At 51.2% G+C, this 23,574-nt stretch overlaps 2 protein-coding genes across 2 annotated transcripts; both read right to left on the bottom strand.

The window, feature by feature from the left end:
- Positions 1-2,531: 2,531 nt before the first annotated feature.
- LOC112851301 (interferon lambda-3-like) lies at positions 2,532-4,625 on the bottom strand. The gene is made up of 7 exons (XM_086688642.1): positions 4,619-4,625; positions 4,037-4,213; positions 3,565-3,816; positions 3,348-3,430; positions 3,073-3,223; positions 2,918-2,994; positions 2,532-2,838 (listed from the first exon to the last, which is right to left on the bottom strand). Exons 1-7 carry the CDS (start codon positions 4,623-4,625, stop codon positions 2,743-2,745), a joined length of 843 nt encoding a protein of 280 aa, XP_086544768.1. The 3' UTR covers positions 2,532-2,742.
- A 2,151-nt stretch (positions 4,626-6,776) lies between these two features.
- Positions 6,777-8,187, bottom strand: LOC147573597 (interferon lambda-4-like). Its single transcript, XM_086688643.1, has 5 exons — positions 8,020-8,187; positions 7,559-7,630; positions 7,340-7,483; positions 7,014-7,112; positions 6,777-6,875 (listed from the first exon to the last, which is right to left on the bottom strand). Exons 1-5 carry the CDS (start codon positions 8,185-8,187, stop codon positions 6,777-6,779), a joined length of 582 nt encoding a protein of 193 aa, XP_086544769.1.
- Between the last annotated feature and the right edge of the window lie 15,387 nt (positions 8,188-23,574).

The raw sequence follows: 23,574 nt of genomic DNA on the forward strand, positions 1-23,574 counted from the left end.
ATTCCCTGGCTCTGTCCCTCTGTCCTCAGAGAGAGTAGAAGCAATGGTGTTCCTGAAACAATCAACCCACCTCGCACCCAGATCTCCGTCTCCAAACACTGTGCTCCACTGAAAAAAATAACCAGATCTCCTTGGAGAAGCGGCTCTTTACAGACCTGGAAGGGGCGGGGGGATTACTAAAAATTGTATTCCAGAAAGCAAGGCGGTGCTCAAAGAATGACGGGAACACACTGACACAGGCGCCCTCTTGAACCCTACTGACCTAATCCAGAACAACTGAAATACCAAGATAAAGGATAGCAAAGAATTACAATCCACTGAATAAAATAAGGAGTCATGAGTCTGTGCTGATGGAAATCCATCAGTAAATACATAAGTGAGGGAGGAGAGAAAAGCTCTTCCCAAGAGTAGAATGCCAGCGAATACATGTAAAAAGAGAATCACTCGTCGGTAACTGTCCTAACAGTAGCCGTCAAATGACCACCGTCAATGGATGCCAACATGGACGGGTCAGAGGTAGGGAAGGAATACGCATTTACCTAGTCTCAAAGTCTCCTCACTTACTTGTTACAAAGAGAAAAAGAGTAGCTTTACAGTGGGGAAACTTGGCAGGCCCAATGTGAAAAAAAAAAATTTTTTTTAATAAAAATTCCTCAATTTCTGCAGAATGTTCTATACTTAGAGCACAGCTCAGCTTGTACCAGCTACATTTCAAGTGCTGACTAGCTAGGTGTATGTAGCCTGTGGACCACCCGGGTCAACACAGCTTCACACGAACCCTGCTGTTCCAGACTTCTCATTAAATACGATGAAAGAGGGGCGCCTGTGTGGCTCAGTCGGTTGAGCATCCGGCTTCGGCTCAGGTCATGATCTCACGGTTTGTGAGTTCGAGCTCTGCGTCGGGCTCTGTGCCAACAGCTTGGAGCCTGTTTTGGATTCTGGGTCTTCCTCTCTCTCTGCGCCTCCCCCACTCGTGCTCTCTTTCTCTCTCTTAAAAATAAATATTAATTAGAAAAAAAAAAGAATCCTGATCTTAAGAGACAGAATCTTAATCTCTTAAGAGAAAATCTTAAGAGCCTCTTAAACTCAGCAGGGCTCAGTCCCACGACCCTGGGATTATGACCTGAGCTGAAATCAGGAGTCGGACGAAACGTGGCCGAAGGGGAAGTCAGAGGGATTCGAAGCATGAGAAGGACTTGCCACACGCTGCTGCTGGCTCTGACATGTAGGGTCCCGTGAGCAAAGACCACAAAGAGGCCACCAAGAGCTAAGGGTGGATGGGTGTTCACAGCCCCACGAGGGAGCAGGGATCTCAGTCTTACAACTGCCCGGAGCCGATCCTGCCAATAACTTGAATGAGCTCGGAGACAGATTCTTCCCAGGGTCCCGGATAAGAACCCAGCCAGCCGCACTTTGTCCGGCCTCGTGAGACCCACGGCGGAGAAACTACCGAGCCCACGTGGATTTCTGACCCGCAGAACCGTGAGCTAGCAAATCTGTCTTGTTTTGAGAGGCTAAATGTGTGATAATTTGTTATGGCAGAAGAAAAAATATTTTTCTTAAATTTTTTTAATGTTTTTTTTCCTTAAAATTTTTTATGTAATTATTAATTTTAAAATTGACATCCAAGTTAGCTAGCATATAGTGCAATAATGGTTTCAGGAGTAGAGGTCAGTGATTCATCCCCTATGTATGACACCCAGTGCTCATCCCAACAAGTGTCCTCCCTAATGCCCCTTCCCCATTTAGCCCACCCCCCCCCACCCACAACCCCTCCAGCAGCCCTCAGTTTGTCCTCTGCATTTAAGAATCGCTTATGTTTTGGGGAGCCCGGGTGGCTCAGTTGGTTAAGCGTCCGACTCCGGCTCAGGTCATGATCTCACGGGTCGTGAGTTCGAGCCCCACATCAGGCTCTGTGCTGACCCCTTGTTCAGAGCCTGGAGCCTGCTTCGGATTCTGTGTCTCCTCCTCTCTCTACCCCTCCCATACTCATGCTCTGTCTCTCTCTGTCTCTCAATGATAAATAAACACAAAAAAAAAAAAAAAAAAAAAAGAAAACAAAAAAAACCAACTTAAAAAAAAAGAGTCGCTTATGTTTTGTCCCCCTCCCTGTTTTTATATTATTTTTGTTTCCCTTCCCTTATGTTCATCTGTTTTGTACCTTAAATTCCTCTTATGAGTGAAGTCATATGATATTTGTCTTTCTCTGACTGACTAATTTCACTTAGCATAATACCCTCCAGTTCCATCCACGTAGTTGCAAAAAAAAAATTTTTTTTTAAATAAAAATTAAAAAGGGGCGCCTGAGTGGCTTAGTCTGGTAAGCATCTGACTTCTGCTCAGGTCATGATCTCATTGGTCGTGAGTTCAAGCCCCACATGGGGCTCTCTGCTGTCAACATGGAGCCCGCTTTGGAACCTCTGTCCCCCTCTCTCTGCCCCTCCCCTGCTCGTGTGCACCACCCACCATGCACTCTCCCAAAAATAAACATAAAAAAACCCTCACAAACTTAATCCATACAAACACACACAGTCCCACACCACGAGGAGCGTTTTTTTCCTCATTTTTTATTTGCACAATGTTTACAAAAAGTAGAAAAATAAACATTTTATCAGGTCCAAGTTTGAGAATTCACGCACATGAATTCATAAATCATGATTTGGTGGCAATGAATTAAGAAAAGTGGTGGATGCATAAGTAACACCTAAGGTGTTGGGACAGGGTGCAGGTGGCTGTCAGGGGTCACACACACAGGTCTCCGCTGGTGACACATTTCAGGTCCCGGGTGAGGAGGCGGAAGAGGTTGAATAGGACAGAGGCCTCCAGGCAGCCGAGGGACTCCGGTGGGGAAGAAGCGATGGGTCAGTGACTGCCTGTCATCCGGACTTCCGGTTGTGCTCAGACACCGGTCACTCACCTTCTTCGGGGCCTCGTGGAGACACTGCACCCTGTGATGGAGGCGGCCTTGGGGCCGGGGGCCTGCTTCAGACTGAGCCGAGACCCGGGGGCAGAGGAGGGTGGCGTGTGAGGCAGGGCCGGGGACAGAGAGAGACATTAGGGTGGGTGGTCAGAGCGCAGACACGGCCTGGAGCTCGGAGTGCATGTGGCGCAGCGTGTGAAGGGGCTGGTCCAGGATGCCCCCCTGGGATCCGTCGGCCACGGTCCCCAGGACCTTCAGCGTCAGGGCCAACTCAGCCTCCAAGGCCACGGGGCGCTCCCACACCTGGGGACGGGAGACAAAGGCAGGTGAGAGAGAACAGGTTGGGAGGGCGAGGAGAGAGGGGCGGTGAGAAGGAGAAGGGGAGGGGGCAGGGTGAGGGTGGGGGTGGGCCTGACTGTCCCCTTACCTGCAGCTGCCGCAGCTCCCAGGTCCTGGGGAAGAGGCGGGGGCGGGGCGTCAGGTCCGGGCCTGCAGGGCGAGTGACTCTTCCTGGAGAGCAGAGGCAGAGGTCGGCCTGTCAGCCTGAGGCACGGCGAGGAGACCACCCCAGTAGGACTGGATGGTGCTAACAACAGGAGGTTAAGTTGCAAAACGACTGGCAGAGTCCTTCAGAGTCTGCCCACTGCAGGGCTGATGCGGGGGGGTTAGCCCAGGGAGGGAAGGGTGCAGGTCCCCCGCTGGGGGATTGCGGAAAGGTAACCCACAGAGGGAGGGGAGGAGGTTAGCCCGCAGCTCTCGTGGGGACAGAGACTTGAACTGGGCCAAGTGGCAGCCCCCGGCATCCAGGAGGGCCCCGAGGGGCTGGGGGCCGGACACTGCTCCCGTCCCGGTCTGGACCATAGCAATGAGCGCCAGCGTGCGTCCCACAGCCGGATCTGTGATACGGAAGGACAGAAAGCCAAGGGCTAGGGCAGCAGCAGGGGCCGAGAGCGAGGGCTCTGGGGAGGGGAGGGTCGTGGACGGTGCTGTGGGGCTCGCTCGGCTTCATTCCTGGACTCTGGTCTTCCTCAGCAGACGGGGGACTCCAAATGTCAAAGAGGCTGTCCCCCGGGGTCCTCAGTCTTGTCGGGCGTCCTCTCCCGGGTCCCAGCTGACTGTTCTGTCTGCGTCCCCGAAGAACGTGCAGCTCTGAGACGTGTCGTTCCTGCCCGAGCCCCATGGTGCAGCTTTTAACCTGGACAGATGGGCAATTCCGGCTGATGTAGGAAAAGTGAAAACTTTCGCTGCCAGGGGAGGCCCCCAGGCCGGGGAAGCCCAGAGCCAGCCGAGCATCTGGAGCGAAAGAGAAACCGGATTCAGTGTTCGCCTACGCGAAGGTGAGTTCCGAAGGTGAATCCTCAGGGCTGGGGCAGCGCCGGCCCCACCGGGAGGGGTGGCGGTGCCCTGAAGGGACTAGCTTCAGGACTGGGGTGGGAGGGGACAGAGGGACTTGCCTTTCTACGGGACTCCCTAATATAGGGAGGGGAGGGGTAAGGCACCCTTGGTGGGTGGTGCCACAGGGAACTTGAGACTTCCAAGAGGGAGGCGGTTCAGGGGCTGGGAGAAATCCCAGGGAGAAGGCTGGCTGGACGCAGGCAGAGAGAGTCGAAAAGCTAAACATCCAAGAACAGAGAGGACACCAACCCTTCCCCACCTGTCCTCACCTGCCATTCATTGACAGAGAGCCCGCATGCACACCTTCCATCGTCCAGGCACAGAAAGACCCAGGGATCTGACGCTCTGCTAAAGAATGGGGGGTGGAGTGTGCCCAAGGACTTCAAAAGAACCAGCTGGTCACCAGTGGTGACAAACGCCTTCATTGATTCACCGGGTGCTTATTCGGTCCCCATTTTGTCAGGCACTGCTCAAGGTGCCAGGAATTGAGCACCGAAAACAAACAAACACAAAACGACCCTTCACAGAGCTTGTTACTAGAGAGGAGTAAGAGACAGTGTCCGGGGTTGGGGGTGGGGGTGGGGAGCGTGGCGTATGTATTACGTAACAGAAAATGGGGGGGAATAATGCCGAGATGAGAGCAGAGTGCGGGATTAATGAGGCGGCCTGAGAAAGTGACATGTGAGCAAAAGCCTAAAGGAAGGGAGGGAGGGAGCTATGTGAACATCTGAGGGTGGAGCCTTCTGGGGAAAGGCAGCAGCCAGTGCAAACGGAAAACAGAGACACCCCCCCCCCTTTTGTCAAGCACTTCTGTGTCTCACCAGGTCACGGAAGCTTTGCCACAAGGCAGTATTGAATGCCCGTGAGAACACCAACTGCATTTGTGCTTCGCCTGCCTTGTAAATAGGTAGTAACCTGCGGGGACTCAGAGAGGTTAAGAGACCTGCCCAAGGTCACACAGCACATAAGTGGTGAGGGCAGGGATTTAATGAACTTGGTCTGACACCTGGACAGTAACCACTGCTGTCTCTGGCCTTTGTGTAGCTGGAACTTCTGGACCCAGAAGGGATGAATTTTTTGGAGAGAAAGTGTTGGGTCCTTTCTGACACGTGATCCCCACCTGCATTGATAATTCCCTCATTGATAATTCCAGAGAAAGGGTAAACAGAAATCCTCAGTTGGGAAAATCTTTGAGCTCTGATACAGAAAAATGTTTCAAAGCCAAAAGCAGGGATGTACCCCAGTCACCTACCAGGGCATTGTCAATTTCTGTCAATTGCAAGGGCCTTAATTCAGGGGAGAAGACATTGGATCAACAGTGAATTCTGAAAGTGGATACAGTATCTCAAAATTCCTAAACTTCAGGCTTGTTTTTCTTAGAAAGGAAGTTCAGTGGGGGTGATTAAGAGCATAGGTTCTGAAACCAAAGGGTCTGGGGTTCAGACCTGGCTCTGACTTTCACTAGCTGTGTGACCTTGAGAATGAGGATCACAGTTAGCAACAAATATCGCCAGCCCACAAATCTGGACAAGTTTAAAAAGCACAATTGTGTACTTCTCTGTGTGTGGTTATTTAATGGAGACCATTTATTAAGACCACACTATGACCTCACCTGGAAGCTTTATAAACACTATTTCAAAATACATTACTCATTTGCAAGGACAGTATCATAATGTCATTGCATAGATGAGAAAACCGAGGCTCAGAGAGAAGCAATTTGCCCAGAGTTACTCCATAATTAAATGGCAGGGTCAGAACTGAAATTCAAGTCACCTGACCTCCCTGGTTCAGCATTTTTTTTTACTGGACAGTGCACCCCAAAATGGTCACAAGGAAACAACCAATGCAAATGCAATAATATTTAATAATTGGCCATAAATTAACACCCGCAGACAGAATTGCAGATACACACAGGAATTTTGCAAATACAAAACATGCGTAAGTAACAGAAGTGAAAAAACTACAATAATTTAAGGACTTTAGGCCTTTCCACTACCAAATCCCTCAGGGAAGATATGCCGCCTCCCCATTGGGGAGATTCAAGAATCACAGATTCAGACAATCCCGAAGTGGGCGTTGAAGGTTCAAATCAGGGCCTGGGACCTGCCCTGGGAGAGGGCCGCTGGGATTCTGGGAACCACAGAAGTAGAAACTGGTACACGGCGCGTGGGAGTCAAGGCAGACTCCAGACCCAAGTCTCTTCCTGCCACACCAGGCGCCTGGAAGATCATGCGTCCCACGGAAGTATCGCTGCATCCCAGGGAACTCGTTCTGGCCTTGGGAAAAGCACCCGCACCTCTGGCACCCAGTGCCGGTGGGTCGAGGTCCCGCCAACCGAGGCTGAGGATCTCCGGAGCTGGCTGAGAGACCCGCCTGCTGCAAAGGACCCCCCAGAGGGCGGGGCCCGAAGCCTCCCGCCCGCAGAGCTTCGCGTCCCAGGCCCCGCCGAGCCCAGGCCGGATCACAGACAAGGCCCCGAGTCTGCCACCAGCCTCAGGTCCCACGTGAGCAGGCGCAGGAGGTTGAAGATGACGCTGGCTTCGTGGCACCCAGGCGAGTCCTGGAACCCGGGAAGGAGGCGGAGGCGGGCTGAGCCAGGAATTCGCTTGCGGACCAACTCCCCTGCCGGTGCTCAGCGCTCCGAGTCCGAGCTCCCATCCCGTCTCAGCCTCGCACGGCTCCCCCCATGTAGACTCACCGCCTCCCCGCCCGCGGCACTCGCAGCTCTGCGTGTTTGGGGACGCGTCCTCGGTGGCCTGAGGGACTTCTTCCAGGAGCCTGGCCGGACCAGCTCGAGCTGCAAGGGGAACAGGAGGGACGTGAAGACGGCGAAGAACCCAGTGTCCCTGGGACTCTGCCCGTGAGTGACTCTCCCACCGCAGACCAAAGCCCGGATAGGGGGACACCGAGACGACGCGAATCGTGTCTGGGCCGGCTTTTCGGTTCGGGGGACAGATTGGCCTCGCGGGGAGGCCCGGGGGCGCAGAGCGAGCCGGAGGGGCCGGGGGCGCGGGCGGTACTCACGCAGGCCCCCACGTCCCGCCTTGCGGCCGCCAGCAGCTCCAGGATCGGGCCGGTGCCGGGGAACCGCTCCGGGCTCCGCAAGCGGCTCAGCACGGCCTGGGCGTCCTCGAGGCCCCGGGCCACCAGGCGAAGCCGCGCGCACGACTGTGGGGAGCAGGCGGGAGTTAGAGAGGCCGCGCCCACCGCCCGCGCCGCCCCCCGACGGCTCGCCCGCCTCACCCAGGGACGCGGAGGGTCCCTCCTTGGGCGAAAGGAGCAGTTGCGCGGCCTCCAGCTCAGGGTCTCCTCCTCCTGTGGGACAAGGGTCGGGGTGAGGCTGAGCCTCCTCGCTGCGCTCCCCAAGCGCTGGGAAGGCGGGGATTCCTACACGTGGGACGCTCCCGGCCGGGGACGGTTGTGCGGATGGTGCACTGAACCCCGTAGCTCTCGGAAGGCCTGGACGGTGGGCCGAAGGCACCCCGCGGTCGCCTTGCGAAGCCCGGCGCCCCGACGTGGAACCGAGTCGGCCTGGAGGGGGCGCCCTTTGGGGCCTGGCACTGAGGCAGAGCGTGTGCTGACCGCACGGGCGCCCCGCAAGACGCCGCGGTCTGAATTCTGCCCCGAGATCCGAGGCGCGCCTGCTGGGCGCTGGGACGCAGGGGGCCCTCGGGGACGGGTGGAGAGGTCTGGGCGTCACTCACGTAGCGGTCCCTCAGCGCCTTGACCGCCGCCAGCGCCCTGGGCTCCAGCGAGCGGTAGTGTGACAGCAGGCAGCGCCGGGGTGTCGTCACGCCAGGGTCCGCCGCCTCGCCCGCCGTCACCAAGACCCACAGCCCCACGGCCACCGCGGCTGCGCCTCTCGGCCCCATCTCTGCTCCTGCGCAAGGCGAGGCGCCAAGAGTCCAAGCCCCTGCCTCTGCTTGGCGTCGCGCCGGGACCGATGCTCAGGGCGCGGGCCCGAGACACGCCGCGAGCCCGCAGCCCCCTGGTGCCCTCGGCCCGTCTCCGCTCGCCGCTCACCTGCACGCTGTCCTCGGTGCCCCCTCGTGCTGCTGCAGCGCCCGCCTTCCGCTGTCCCCAGGCTGGAGCCCACCTTCGACAGCGGCGCCTGCAGGGTCCATGCGGCTTTTATGTGCGGGGCTGGGAGACGGTGAGCAACCGGACTTCCCCGTCCGGAGCCGGCTAAGCTTTCCGAACGTCAGCGCTGGGGCGCCTGCCCGGGGCTGAGGACTTTACCCGCCTGCGGGCCGGTGCCAGCCGTGGCTCGGCCCCAACCCTCTGTCCTGAGCCAACCGCTTGGGTCTGTTTTCTGGACAGCTGTTTGTCTTGCGCGCCCTCGCTTGCCTTTCTTCTGCACTCTAGGAAGGAACCGAAAACATAGCTTTTCCTTCCCTTCCGAGGGACAAGAGTGGCAGGTGTCCCCACACCAGTGCCTGCCCTCAGGGAGCTCCTGGGGCAGGTTTGTAGTGCCCTGTGGGCAGCAGCTTCCTGGCTTCGCAGTCTTGTCTTCCTCTGTTTCTTTCTTTTTTTCCAAGAAAAAATTTATTTATTTATTTTGAGGGAGGAGAAAGAGCAGGGGAGGGGAGGGGTAGGGAGAGAAGGAGAGAGAGAGAGAGAGAGAGAGAGAGAATCCCAAGCAGGCTCTGAGCTGTCAGCGCAGAGTCCCACGTGGGGCTGCAGTAGACAAAGCTGAGATCATGACCTGAGCCGAAATCAAGAGTCCGCACTTGACTGTTGAGCCACCCAGGCGCCCCTTGTCTTTCTCTGTTTATCTTTCTTGTCTCGCCCTGAATATTCCCCCTGGGTTCTCTTGGGTTTTCCTTATCCGTCTTTGACAAACTCTCTCTGGCTTCCTTGGCCTGTTCTTAAATGATATGTATTCCTTTGCCAATTATAAATGTGTGTTTGCTGTTGAAAAGTGGAATCACGGGGCACCTGGGTGGCTCAGTCCCTCGACTCAGGTCATGATTTCACAGTTCATGAGTTCAAGCCCCGCGGCGGGCCCTGTGCTGACAGTTCAGAGCCTGGAGCCTGCTTCAGATTCTGGGTCTCCCTCTCTGTCTCTCTGCCTCTCCCTGGCTCATGCTCTGTCTCTTTCAAAAATAAAATAAACGTTAAAAATTTTTTAAAGGACTTAAAAAAAAAAAGAAAAGTGAAATTACATTTTTCTCATTGTTCATAATAATCGGAGCTAATTTATACTAAACACTCTCCCTCTGCTGGGCCCCAAGCTCTTCTCTTGTATTTAATGCTTTATTCTCCCCAGCAGCGTTGCCACAAAGGTCCTCTTATTTGCTGACACTTTATCAGGGAGGAAGCTGAGGGACGGAGAGACCGAGTCCTGCCCGAGCTCGCATAGCTTGGAGATGTGACTTTGGGACTGCCGGTGTTATTATCGGTGATGCTCTACAATCTATATAGACTGGTCTGTGTGCAGAATAGCTTAGGTATGTTTTGGCCAAGTTCAACCAAGCTTCCTTCATGAGACCACCTCTAATTTATTATAATTATGTTCATTAATAAATATTGATAATTACAGGCAAGTTGTGACTCTTTCAGATGTAGGTCTTCCTCAGCATCAATGAGAAAATTGTTTTGTTTTTTTCAGTGTTTATTTTCTTATTCAAAGGTGTAAAGGTTTTAAGAAACGTCTACATGGTTGATATGTAAGAACTCTGGGTGGTTAGGCATCTGACTTGATTTCAGCAAAGGTCATGATCTCAAGTTCATGGAATCAAACCTCCCCCCACCCATTAGCTAGGAGCTTGCTGCTTGGGATTCTTGGGATTCTCTCTCTCTCTCTCTCTCTCTCTGGCTCTCCCCACCCACACATGCATGTGCACGCGCACGAGCACGCGCGCACACACACACACACACACTTTCTCTTAAAATAAATAAATACTAAAAAAAAAAAAACAAGAAAGATAAGAACTCAGAAAAATCATGAGAGAAATTCTATGGAAATGTTAGAAAGGATCCCCCAAAGTGTCCATGCAGCCTGTTTTCCAAGCTTCCATTACCTCTCCCCCACCCATCCCCACATCCCCCATTTCAGTTGGAGATTTGGATAGTTCCAGAAGGAGACTTTTCCCCCTCCCCCATACCTGGGATGGGATATGTGACCTGGCTGCAGCCCTTTACCACAGTTGTGCCCCTGGCTCCAGTGACTGGGTTTGTCGTGGATACATGACCTAAGCTAGTCCAATCAAAATCAGACATCTTGGGAGAGAGGCTGTCTTCGACCTCTACTGAAGAAGTCCGAGTATAAAGCCGGGGAGCTCTTAGCACCCATCTTGGAATGTGTAAGGGGGAACAGCTTCCCCACCTGTGGAAGGTAACCCGAAACATAAAACAAACAGAACTGGGAGGTTCATGATGTCCTACAGGATCACACCTTACCCGAAGCCTTCCCTTAACTCCCGCATTCTGGTTTTATAAGTCTGTAAACTGTCCGCTGTCCAAGGTGGCTTGAGCTGGGGTTTTGGTTGTTTGCCACCTTATTGGTTAAGGTTATTCATCCTTGACCAACATCCACTGTGGGGCTGAACAGCAACCACATGTCTCCAAGGACCAAAGAAGTACAAGATTGGTAACAGCGGGAGGAGTGGAGGGCTGGGACAGACTCAGGGAAGCAGACTCAGATTCTGGACAATCAGGAATCCAGCTATGAGCCCCACCAGGCACGCTATTGAGCTGGAGTTACGTGCGGTAGAAAATAACATTTAATACTCTTGTACATTTGTCCCCTCAACATTTCTGTGTTGAAATCCTAATCAGCAAAGATGATGGTATTGGTTGATGGCACCTTTGGGAGGTGAGTAAGTCATGAATGGAGTTAGTCCTCTTGTGAGAGAGACCCTACGGAGCTCCCCAGCTCCCTTCTAGCACGTGAGAACTTTGCCTCCCAGAAGAGGGCCCTCACCTGACCAGGCACCTGCTCTTGGACTTCCCAGCCTCCAGCACTGTGAAAAAGAAATTCTGGGGGCACCTGGTTGGCTCAGTCAGAAGAGCATGCAACTCTTGATCTTGGGGGGTGTGAGTTTGAGTCCCACGTTGGGTGTAGAGATTACTTCAATAAAGAAAATCTGAAGAAAAAAAAGAAAGAAAACTTAAAAAAAATCTGTTGTTTATAAACCACCCAGTCTGTTTTGTGACAGCAGCCAACCGGACTAAGACAAATACCAATCTAATAGCTTTCTTGTGACCCACTCACTGTGTGTGACCCATACTCTGCTAAAAAAAAAAAAAAAAAAAAAAAATGCTTCAAGGGGCGCCTGGGTGGCTCAATTGGTTAAGCGTCAGACTTCAGCTCAGGTCATGATCTCACCGTTTGTGAGTTCGATCCCCACGTCGGGCTCTGTGCTGAGAGCTCAGAGCCTGGAGCCTGCTTCCGATTCTGTGTCTCTCTCTCTCTGCCCCTCCCCCGCTCACGCTTTGTCTCACTCTGTTTCTCAAAAATAAATAAACATTAAAAAATATTTTTAAAAAACGCTTCAGGCATCTTAGGAACAAAAACCAAAAAAGCTGTTTGTGAGTCCAACTCAAACATGATTGGGAAATCGGGTCAGTCCGTAAAAATGGTAGAACCACTCTGAAAAACAGCCTGGCGGTTTCCCATAAAACATGCAACTGATAGGTCCAGCCAGCAACTGCTCTCCTGGACCGTCACTCCGGGGAAATGAAAACGTATGTCCACCCAATAAGCTGCATGCAAATGTCCATAGCGACATTAGGAAGAGCCCCAAACTAGAAACAGCCAAGGTGTCCCTCAAAGAGTAAAACAACTTCTGCTACATAGATACCAGGAAGCAGGGAGGAATAATTGATACACGAAAAGAAACCTGGATGAATCTCCAGGGAATTACACTCCGTGAAAAGAGCCATCCCAAACGGCTACACACTGCATGATCTTACTTATAGAATATTTCTGAAATGGCAATATTTTAGAACTGGAGGCTAGATTAGTGGTTGCCAGGGGTTAGGGACAAGGTGGGTTGTGGACAGGGACAGGTGGGTGTGGTTATAAAAAATAAAAGCAACTTGGGGATCCTTGTGACTGAGTTGTTTTGTCTTGACTAGTGGTGGATACATGAAGCTACACATGTGATAAAATTGTGTGGAACTAAATGCACACACACACACACACACACACACACACACACACACTGTATATGAGTAAAACTGAGGTTGAGAGAGAGGGAGAGCACAGGAGGGTCAGAGAGAGAGGGAGAGAGAGGATCCAAGCAGTCTCTGCGCTGTCAGCATGGACCCCGACACAGGGCTCTATCCCACAACCCCAATCATGACCCGAGCCGAAATCAAGAGTTGGACACTCAACCAACTGAGCCACCCAGGTGGCCCCAGGATCTCTCAATAAGATGCGTGAATTGCATCAATGTCATTTGCCTGGTTGTCATATTGTACTATAATTTTGTAAGATGTTTTCACTTGGCGGGGGAGGGGAAAGAGCGCATAGGCTCTCTCGTATCATTTCTTACAATAGTATGCCAAGCTACAATGATCTCAATAACAATTTCAATGAAAAAATACGCCGGATAAAAATGAAAATTATCTGAAGCAGGTGACCTGCTCACATGTGCAATCTGGGCAAAAGTGGGCAGGTTAAGGGAACCAGCACCAAGGGGTGGTGTTGCACCCAGAGGCTAGCAACATGGAGAGCTCGTCTATCCATTGAGGGGCGAGGCTGGGACAGAGGAACAGTAACACAGCCACTGTCAGACATCCGTCCTGCACGGAGGGAACCAGGAGAATGGAGAATAGATACCCCAACCTTGTTCACCTCCCCCCTTCAGTCTCCTGCTGAACCCAACCCTCCTGAGCTGAACCCAACCATGAGCCAGAGCTCACCGATGCCGTGTCTCAGGGCTCAGTACAGGCTGAAAATAGATCTGGTCAGTGGCACAGTAGCAGAAGGTTGGAGGGCCAGCCCAGCATTTTACTCAGCCATATCAGCAAGTCTAGAGGTCAGATCAACAAGCTCTAACTCTTAGAAAGCTCTCAAATTTTTTTTCATCCTACCAGGAGTTAAATAATGGATGAGCTAGCATTTCCCCCATATCCAATGAATTGATTTTAGTTTTTTTTTTTTTAATTTTATCTTTAAGCAATCTCTACACCCAGCCTGGGGCTAGAACTCATGACACCAGGATCAAGAGTTTCATGCTCCACTGACTGAGCCAGCCAGGTGCTCCGAGTTGGTTTTAATTTTTAATTACTCAGGTAGATTTCCTTCTCCTTGTAAGGAATTAAAATGTTACTGATAAGGTTAAATATTCCAAGGATTATCTCCTCAGTTCCCATGCCTTCCCCAGAGATACCCCACTACCTATTAATCTATTTGGGACACAAGTGCTTGAATACCTTTTTACACATTTTGAGGTACGTGAAATAGCTCACAAGGCAATATGTAATATTTGTGTGTGATTGTGTTGATCCTTTTTATTTTCACATAATTTCAGATTTGCATGCAGTTGTAAGAAATAATACAAAGATCCTGTGGGCCCTTTACCCCGTTTCCTCCTGATGGTAACATCTTGCAAAAGTATAATACAGTATCACATTGATACAGTTAAGACACAGAAAATTCCATCACCACAAAGGTCCTTCCTGTTGGCTTTTCAACAGTCACATTCAAACCCCTCCATCCACTCCTGAAGCTCTTGTAAACACTAGTCTGCTCTCCACTTCTTTCTTTCTTTCTTTCTTTCTTTCTTTCTTTCTTTCTTTCTTTCTTTCTTTCTTCCAGAGAGAGAACAAGCAGGGAGAGGAGCAGAGAATCTCAAAAATCCCCAAAGAAGGCTCCACACTCAGCACAAAGCCCAGTGCCGGGCTCGATCCCACCACCCTGGGATCGTGACCTGAGCTGAAATCAAGAGTCAGATGCTCAACTGACTCTGCCACCCAGACGCCCCTATCTGCTCCCCGTTTCAACATTTCTGTCATTTTAAGAATGTTATGTAAATTGAGTCATGTCGTATATAATTCGGGGGGATGGGCTTTTTGCACTCGGCATAATTCTCTGGAGCTTTCCACAGATAGTTGCATATCAAGAGTTTGTTCCTTTTTATTCCTGAATGTTATTCCATGGTACGCATGTACTATAGTTTGTTTAACTGTTTAACTGTTCAAGGACATCTGGATTGTTTCCAGTTTGGGGCTGTTACAAATAAAACTGCTATAAACGTTCACATGCAAGATGTTGTAGGAACATAAGTCTTCATTTCTCTGGGATAAATGCCCAGGAATACAATTGCTAGGTCATGTGGTGGGTGCATGTCTGGTTTTTTAAGAAACTGCCAACCTTTCTTCCAGAGTGGCTGTACCATTTCTCCATTCCCGCCAACAATGAGTGATCAGTCTCTCCTACATCCTCACCAGCATTTGATGTTGTCATTATTTTCTGGCTTAGCCATTCTGATAGCTGTGTAATGAGTGCTCATTGTGGTTTTCATTCGTATCTCTCTAATGGCTAATAGTGTGTCTTTTCAAGTGCTGAGTTCCCATCTGTGTATCCTCTTTGGTGAAATGTCTCTTTGTGTCTTTTGCCCATGTAGACTGTTTACGTTTTGTTAAGCTTTATTTAAGTAATCTCTACACCCAACATGGGGCTCGAACACACGACCCGGAAATCAAGAGGTGCGTGCTCCACTGACTGAGCCAGCCAGGTGCCCCTGGACTGTTTAATTTCTTACTGCTGAGTTTTGAGAGTTCTTTGTATATCCTAGATACCAGTCCTTGATCAAATACGTGGTTTGCAAATATTTTCTTCCAGTCTTTAGCTCATCTTTCCATGCTCTTAGCATGGTCTTTCCCAGAGGAAAAGTTTTCGATCACCTGCAGTTGATGAATTTTCCTCTTACAGACTGAGTCTGTGTCAAGTCTAAAAACTCTTTGCCTACCTCTGGATCCCAAAGATGTTCTTTGTAAATTTTTTTTTTCACTAAAAGTCTTATAGCTTCATAGTTTACATATAAGTCCATGATTCATTTTGAGTTAATTTTTTATTTTAGGTCTGAAGTTTAGAGCAAGGTTCACGTTTTGGCTTATGGATGTCCAACTGCTCCAGCACTGTTGGTGGGAAAGGCTACTTTTCTCCACTGAACCACTTTTGCACCCGCAAGTACTTCTGAACACAGTAGTGTATTGTTCAGCAGTGTACTTTTTTTTAAAATCTCAGCTCTGCTTCCACTTGGCTGTGTGATCTTAGGAAAGCTCTTCCCTCTCTCTCTGTCGCTCTCTCTCTTTCGAGTTTTTATTTATTTTGAGAGAGAGAGTGTGAGCATGTGCGCATGTGAGTGGGGCAAGGGCAGAGAGAGAATCCCAAGCAGGTTCCTCGCTGTCAGCGCAGAGCCCCACGCAGGGCTTGATCTCATGAACCCTGAGATCATGACCTGAGCCAGTACAGAGTTCGACGCTCAGCCAACTGAGCCACCCAGGCACCCCAGTGGTGTACTTTTTTCACTCTATAATATAGGGTGAAGATTCTTCCACGTCAACACATATTGATCTACTCTATTCTATTTAACTGCTGCAGGCCTCGCTTACCCTGGAGTTCATGGACCCCTCCCCCCCCACCACAGTAAGACTCAAAGGAGAGTGAACTTGCATGAGAAAAAGATGCATTTTCATCTTCACTAACCTCTGAGAGTATTTATTTCCATTAGGAACAAGGAGGAGGGGGGAATAAAAGGAATGTAAGCAACAAAATACAATTGGATTAGCAGAACCTGTGACTTTGTTGCTAAAAGAAACTGCAAATATTTTCATGGCACATTACAGACGGGGCACATATCTTAACTATCACATCCTCTCATTACTACCTCCCAAGTATAGTAGTCCTGAAACCTATTGCAATATCTTATTACTTAATGCATTAATAAAGAGGCATGTGTATTATTGCAAACTTGTTTTAAGTTTTGGTAACTGTGTTTCAATATAATAGTGTTCTTCATAGTCCTGTGTACTTATTTATTTACTTATTTATTCTAGTCCTGTGTATTTAATGTTATGCATTAAAAACACATTTGTGAACCAAGGCGTGATTATAGCAAGGTTGCAGGACACAAGATTAATATACGAAAGTCTCTGGTTTTCTTGTATAAAAGCAATGAACAATTTGAATTTGAAATTTAAAACACCATTTATGTTAACACCCACCCCCCCAAAAATGAAATACTTAGCTACGAATCTTTTTGAATAAAGCATGCAGCCCTTTCATATTATTTTTTAAATAATTTGTTAGGTTTATTTATTTTTTGAGAAAGAGACAAAGAGCGAGAGGACTTGAAGGAGGGGCATAGAGAGAGAGAGAGAGAGAGAGAAGGAGAGAGAGAGAATCCCAAGCAGGCTCCACGCTGTCAGCATAGAGCCTGACATGGGGCTCGATCTCACAAACCGTGAGATCATGACCTGAGCCACGATCAACAGTCAGACACTTAACTGATTGAGTCACCCAGGCACCCCTTAGCTACAAATCTTAGTGAAATATGAACAAAATCTAGGTGAGGAAAACCACAGAACTCTAATGAAAGAAATCGGAGGAGATCTACAGAGATATTCCATGTACATGGATAAGAAGACTCGATATTGCCAAGATGTCAGCTCTTCCCAAATTAATCTCTAGCTTCAACACAATCCAAACAAAAATCACAGCAAGTCATTTGTGGATATTGACAAACTGAAAATCCATACAGAGATTCAGAAGACCCAGAACAGCTAACGCAACGTTAAAGGAAAAGAACAGAGTGGGAAGACTGACACTCCCTGACCTCAAGGCTCCCTATAGAGCTTCAGTAATGAAGACAGTGTGGTGTTGGTGAAGGGCTGGGCAAATCAGTGGAACAGAGTGGAGAGCCCAGGAATGGACCCACACAAATACAGGCGATGATCTTTGAGAAATACTCAAAGGCAAATCAATGGAGACAAGAGAGTCTTTTCAACACGGGGTATTGAAACAAGTGGACGTCGCGTGCAAAAAAAAAACACGGATCTACACACAGACCTTATGTGTTTCACAAAGTTAACTCAATATGTGTCATAGAGCTAAATAATAAAGTGTAAAACTATGAAACTCCCAGGACACCGCACAGGAGAAAATCTAGGGGACCTTGGATTTGGTGATGACTTTCTAGGTACTCGGCAAGCACAACCCATGAGAGAAAAAAACTGATGAGTTCATCTTTAGTCAACTCGAAAACTTCAGCTGGGAAGAGAATGAAAAAATTGCTCCCTCCCTTCTCCACCAGCCTTGAGAACCACGGCTTTAACAAAACCTGGAAATAACATCAGTGCCCACCAAGAGGGGATCGGTTATTAAATGATCCCCTTAGACTGGAAGCCTGAATAGTGGTCTGTGTGGGATGTTTTGCCACTCCAGCCTCACTCTTCCCACCTTTCCAACCTGTGCCAGACCCCAGGAGGCTGACCTTTGGCCTCAGTTGGGTTCAGCCAATTGGAAGCCTCGCGGTAAGGCCGGCGAGGAAAGGAGACTATTCATCCTCTGTGAGGTGAGAGTATATTTTATCCCCAGGCTTCCTCCCTGCAGGGCCACTACGATTTGTCTATCTGTCCATCCTGTGAACAAGATTCTCCTTCCCAGGCCAGGCAGCCACTCCCTCCTGTCCCCCGTCCCTTCAGGGCTAAGGATAACAGATCTCTCCCCCATCCAGGGCCCCAAAGCCGTTCACTACCCTTAGCCCCTTACTTTCACTCCCCAAACCCTTTGTAGATACTCCTGGTATTAAGCCCACCTCAAATTATCCTAAATTGATTGGGCCATCTGTTTCCTGCTGGGGCCCTGATACAGTATAATTAAAGATGCAGAGAAATGCAAATGACAGATACTCGGAAGACATAAAAAGCAGGCTACCAAACTGTACACAGCCTGGTTTCAATTTAGGAGAAATTACTCCTAGAAAGAAAGAAGAAGAAAAAAAAAAAAAAAACGAGGGGGGGAAAGGAAGGAGAGAGAGCCCTTCGCAGAATTGCTACTAATTGATAAAAAGAATTACCTCCAAGAAGTGGGATTAAAGACTTCCTTTAACTCTCCAAGTCGTATGTGTTTGTAGTGATCGAATCTTTGAATGTGTTACTTTGGGAATCCGAAAACGTATGCGCAAACAAATAAGCATACACTTTTCACCCACTGGAAACACGGTTCCAGAGCCCGGCTGAGGGGGAGAGGTAGGTAGTGAAGTTAGAGGCGGGAATTTTTTTCTCCTTTGTGCACTTCTGTATTTTCCAAGCTTTCTCCCATGAATCTGCATTGCTAATTTTATCAGAAAACAAAGTAGTAGATTTTAAACTAAAATAAGGAGATTGAGACAGACAGCGAAATCCTAGGCTGGATGTTTGTCAGCAAAAGGAATCAGAGGCATATGGAGTTAGACGAAGTCAGAGACACAGACAGGAAGGAGAGACAAGGGAGGCCTCTCCAGACGGGGTAAAGAGAAATGGAATGAGATGAACAGAGATGGAGAGAAAGGAGGGGACTGAATCAGATACTGCGGGGCGGGGGGGGGGGGGGGGTGGAGTGGGGGGTGGCAGCAATTATGGCTTAGAGAGAAAGCCCTGGGGCTGGACTCTGGGTAGGTTCAAATCCAGCCTCTGTCCACTTACCGTGCATCTTGGGAAAGTTCCTTCACTTTACTGTGCCTCAGTTTTCCCATCTACAAAGTGGAGGCAATAGTAGGACAGCCCTTGCAGACCCATTGGAGCATTAAATGTGACACCTGCATATCGATGACTTAGAACAGGGTCTAGTACCCAGTAAGCGCCATATAAAGGCCGCTTAGTATACTAGAATGGAGATAAGGACACCCAGGCTGATGACAAGAGGAGAGGATTCAGGCGGGACAGAGACCAGAACTGGTGGCAGATCGTGGGGCCGAGCCACGGCTGGCACCGGCCCGCAGGCGGGTAAAGTCCTCAGCCCCGGGCAGGCGCCCCAGCGCTGACGTTCGGAAAGCTTAGCCGGCTCCGGACGGGGAAGTCCGGTTGCTCACCGTCTCCCAGCCCCGCACATAAAAGCCGCATGGACCCTGCAGGCGCCGCTGTCGAAGGTGGGCTCCAGCCTGGGGACAGCGGAAGGCGGGCGCTGCAGCAGCACGAGGGGGCACCGAGGACAGCGTGCAGGTGAGCGGCGAGCGGAGACGGGCCGAGGGCACCAGGGGGCTGCGGGCTCGCGGCGTGTCTCGGGCCCGCGCCCTGAGCATCGGTCCCGGCGCGACGCCAAGCAGAGGCAGGGGCTTGGACTCTTGGCGCCTCGCCTTGCGCAGGAGCAGAGATGGGGCCGAGAGGCGCAGCCGCGGTGGCCGTGGGGCTGTGGGTCTTGGTGACGGCGGGCGAGGCGGCGGACCCTGGCGTGACGACACCCCGGCGCTGCCTGCTGTCACACTACCGCTCGCTGGAGCCCAGGGCGCTGGCGGCGGTCAAGGCGCTGAGGGACCGCTACGTGAGTGACGCCCAGACCTCTCCACCCGTCCCCGAGGGCCCCCTGCGTCCCAGCGCCCAGCAGGCGCGCCTCGGATCTCGGGGCAGAATTCAGACCGCGGCGTCTTGCGGGGCGCCCGTGCGGTCAGCACACGCTCTGCCTCAGTGCCAGGCCCCAAAGGGCGCCCCCTCCAGGCCGACTCGGTTCCACGTCGGGGCGCCGGGCTTCGCAAGGCGACCGCGGGGTGCCTTCGGCCCACCGTCCAGGCCTTCCGAGAGCTACGGGGTTCAGTGCACCATCCGCACAACCGTCCCCGGCCGGGAGCGTCCCACGTGTAGGAATCCCCGCCTTCCCAGCGCTTGGGGAGCGCAGCGAGGAGGCTCAGCCTCACCCCGACCCTTGTCCCACAGGAGGAGACCCTGAGCTGGAGGCCGCGCAACTGCTCCTTTCGCGCAGGGAGGGATCCTCGGCGGCCCTGGGTGAGGTTGGCGAGCCGTCGGGGGCGCCCGATCCCCGAATTTCCCGGGCACCTGCGCGACCCTGGAGCTGCTGGCGGCCGCGCGGCGGGACGTGGGGACCTGCGTGAGTACCGCCCGCGCCCCCGGCCCCTCCCGCTCGATCTGCGCCCCCGGGCCTCCCCGCGAGGCCAATCTGTCCCCTGAACCGAAAAGCCGGCCCAGACACGATTCGCGTCGTCTCGGTGTCCCTTTATCCGGGCTTTGGTCTGCGGTGGGAGAGTCACTCACGGGCAGAGTCCCAGGGACACTGGGTTCTTCGCCGTCTTCACGTCCCTCCTGTTCCCCTTGCAGCTCGAGCTGGTCCGGCCAGGCTCCTGGAGGAAGTCCCTCAGGCCACCGAGGACGCGTCCCCAAACACGCAGAGCTGCGAGTGCAGCGGCGGGGAGGCGGTGAGTCTGCAGGGAGGGAGCCGTGCGAGGCTGAGACGGGATGGGAGCTCGGACTCCTGGCTCAGCCCGCCTCCGCCTCCTTCCCGGGTTCCAGGACTCGCCTGGGTGCCACGAAGCCAGCGTCATCTTCAACCTCCTGCGCCTGCTCACGTGGGACCTGAGGCTGGTGGCAGACTCGGGGCCTTGTCTGTGGTCCTGCCTGGGCTCGGCGGGGTCTGGGACGCGAAGCTCTGCGGGCGGGAGGCTTCGGGCCCCGCCCTCTGGGGGGCCCTTTGCAGCAGGCGGGTCTCTCAGCCAGCTCCGGAGATCCTCAGCCTCGGTTGGCGGGACCTCGACCCACCGGCACTGGGTGCCAGAGGTGCGGGTGCTGTTCCCAAGGCCAGAACGAGTTCCCCGGGATGCAGCGATATTTCCGTGGGACGCATTGCTCTATAATCTTCCAAGTTTGTTGAAGAAGAAACTTCAAACCTTGGGCTACTTTGGGCACTGTCTCCCCCCCCCCCCCCCCCCCAAGCACCTAGAGGCAGACTTACTTTTGTCATTGCCTGGGTTACTCTGACCGGAACAGGGCCGAGCCTCTGATTTGAACCTTCAACATCTCCTCTGAGATTCTATGAATCTGTGTCTTGTATCTCCCCCACCGGAGCTGGTCTCATTTCTTGAGGGATTTGGGGATCGCAGATGTCAGAGCTCCCAGGTATTGTGATATTTTTGGATCCTCCTATTCATGTGTCCTTCTGCTTGTAAGCGCTGTGTGCCTGTGGTGGTTATTCAGTTTCTCCTGCTGTTCACTTTCACTTATTAAATGGTGTTACACTTACTAGTGCAAGCAATCATTTGGAGATAGTGTGAAGCAGAGGAAACCAGACTTTGGACTCAGACCTGAATTTGATACCCAGATGGGACGCGTATTTGCCCAATGACTTTTAGTAATATACTAGCCTTTTCTGGCTTTTAGGTGTTTTTTTTTTTTTAATGTTTATTTTTGAGGGAGAGAGAGAGAGAATGGGGGGGGCAGAGATAGGTGGGGTGGAAGGAGGGGGTGGGGGGAACAGAGAATCCAAAACAGGCTCTGTGCTGACAGCAGAGAGCCGGATGCGGGGCTGGAACCCACCAACCGTGAGATCGTGATCTGAGCCGAAGTCCGTCGCTTAACCTACTGAGCCACCCAGGCGCCCCTGGGGTTTTAGATATCCTCATCTGAAAATGACCTGGTGATATTTCCCTTTGAAAGGTTCATTTGTCATCCATCCATCCATTCCATCATCCACTCGTTCTATATGGATGGTATTTGTTGGTTGCTAGTTATTTACTAGGTATTGGGGATATAGAGCCACAGCCATGTTCTCAGGGAGCTTCAGACTGCCGAAGGAGCTGATCCTAAAAGTTTGAGCAGCAGAGAGGAGGCCAATGTGCTGGAGTCCAGAGCTCCACAGAAGGGCGGCTGGGAGTGAGGTTAGACAGGTTGGACAAGGGCCAGGTCTTATGGTGTCTTTGAAGTGCTTGGATTTCCGGGAGGATACAGAGGGAGGCCTTGCAGCGTTTTAAGCCAGGAAGCCACTGCTCCAATGTATGTTTCTAAAAGTTCTGGCCTCATCAAAGGAGAGGGGACTGGCTTGCCTAAGAGTGGTTGAGGGAGTCTAGGGGGGATATGATGGTGAGTTAGACCTCAGCAGGGCAGGGAAGATGGTGATATGTATTCATAACTTCTGTGGATTTGAAATAATATATACAAAGCAATTAGCACCTGACCCAAGAGGTGGAAATATCTCCAGCATGATAAAGGAGACAGAATGGTTGTAGTGGTTAAAAACGTGAACTCCGAAGTCAGAGAGATCCTAGAAGCTCAACTCCGCCTACTTAGTTACCGCGTGATCTTGGGCAGATTACTTCAACTCTTCATTTCCAGTTGATAAAAGAGTTATGATATCTTTCCTCAACAGGTGGTTGTGGGAATCAAAAGCGTCCAATCGTATCAACTGCTAAGGCATAGTCCCCGGCACAAAGTAAGGACTCAACATCAAGTCAATTTAACGTTACTTTTTAAAAAGCTTTAACATGTAAACTGTCGAACAAGAGAGGAAGTATTATCCTAGGGTCTTATCTGTAAAATGGATAAAGGAGACATAGCTGTTCCCAGCCCCCCACAAATTTCTCATGTCTTTTTGGCAGATTTCCTCCCCCATGTTATTCTTGGGTGAATCTTGATTGACCTAAAACCAATCATGGGATTCCCATTCCTCTAGGGATTAGCATAGGCATGACTATGTGCCTATGTATATCAACCAGGTTCTCTGCAGCACACCAGTGTCATGGTTGAATGAGACATTTATTTAAGCAGCGATGTTCATGGTTAAAGGAAACCAACAAAGAGAAATATCCCAGGCCCAGCCAATGGCCAGAAGCTATTACCATTCCTAAATCAGAAAGGACATGGGAGGGAGTGATTATCAGTCCCTTGACAGAGAATCTGGAAACCTACTTCTGCCAGCACACAGCCCAGCAGGGATGTGGACAGGGGAGTAAACACCCAACTGCTCTCCCTAGCCCCCACAACTCTCTACTGACACCTCCCATGGGCTAAACCCGGCTGGAAGACAGGAGGCAAGCGACTAGGTTACAGTTGAGGTAATCCAGATTCCGAGACCTAGAACAGAGCAGACAGTGAATCTAGATGAGAGAGGACGTGTTGCGTGGTGATCCCGTTCCGGCAGATGATGGGGGCGATGTGGCTTGAGGGGAGACAGGTGCTTGTATTGTTTCATGTGGCAGGCTGAAAAATGGTTCTCCAAAAGATATCCACACCCTAAAACTAATCCCAGGAACCTGTAAATGTGACCTCATCTGGGGAGAAAAATGGTCTCTGCAAATGTGATTGAATTAAGGAAGACGTGAGGT

This window comes from Puma concolor, chromosome E2, assembly GCF_028749965.1.
Source record: "Puma concolor isolate L17-30 chromosome E2, mPumCon1.1.hap2, whole genome shotgun sequence".
Lineage (NCBI taxonomy): Eukaryota > Metazoa > Chordata > Mammalia > Carnivora > Felidae > Puma > Puma concolor.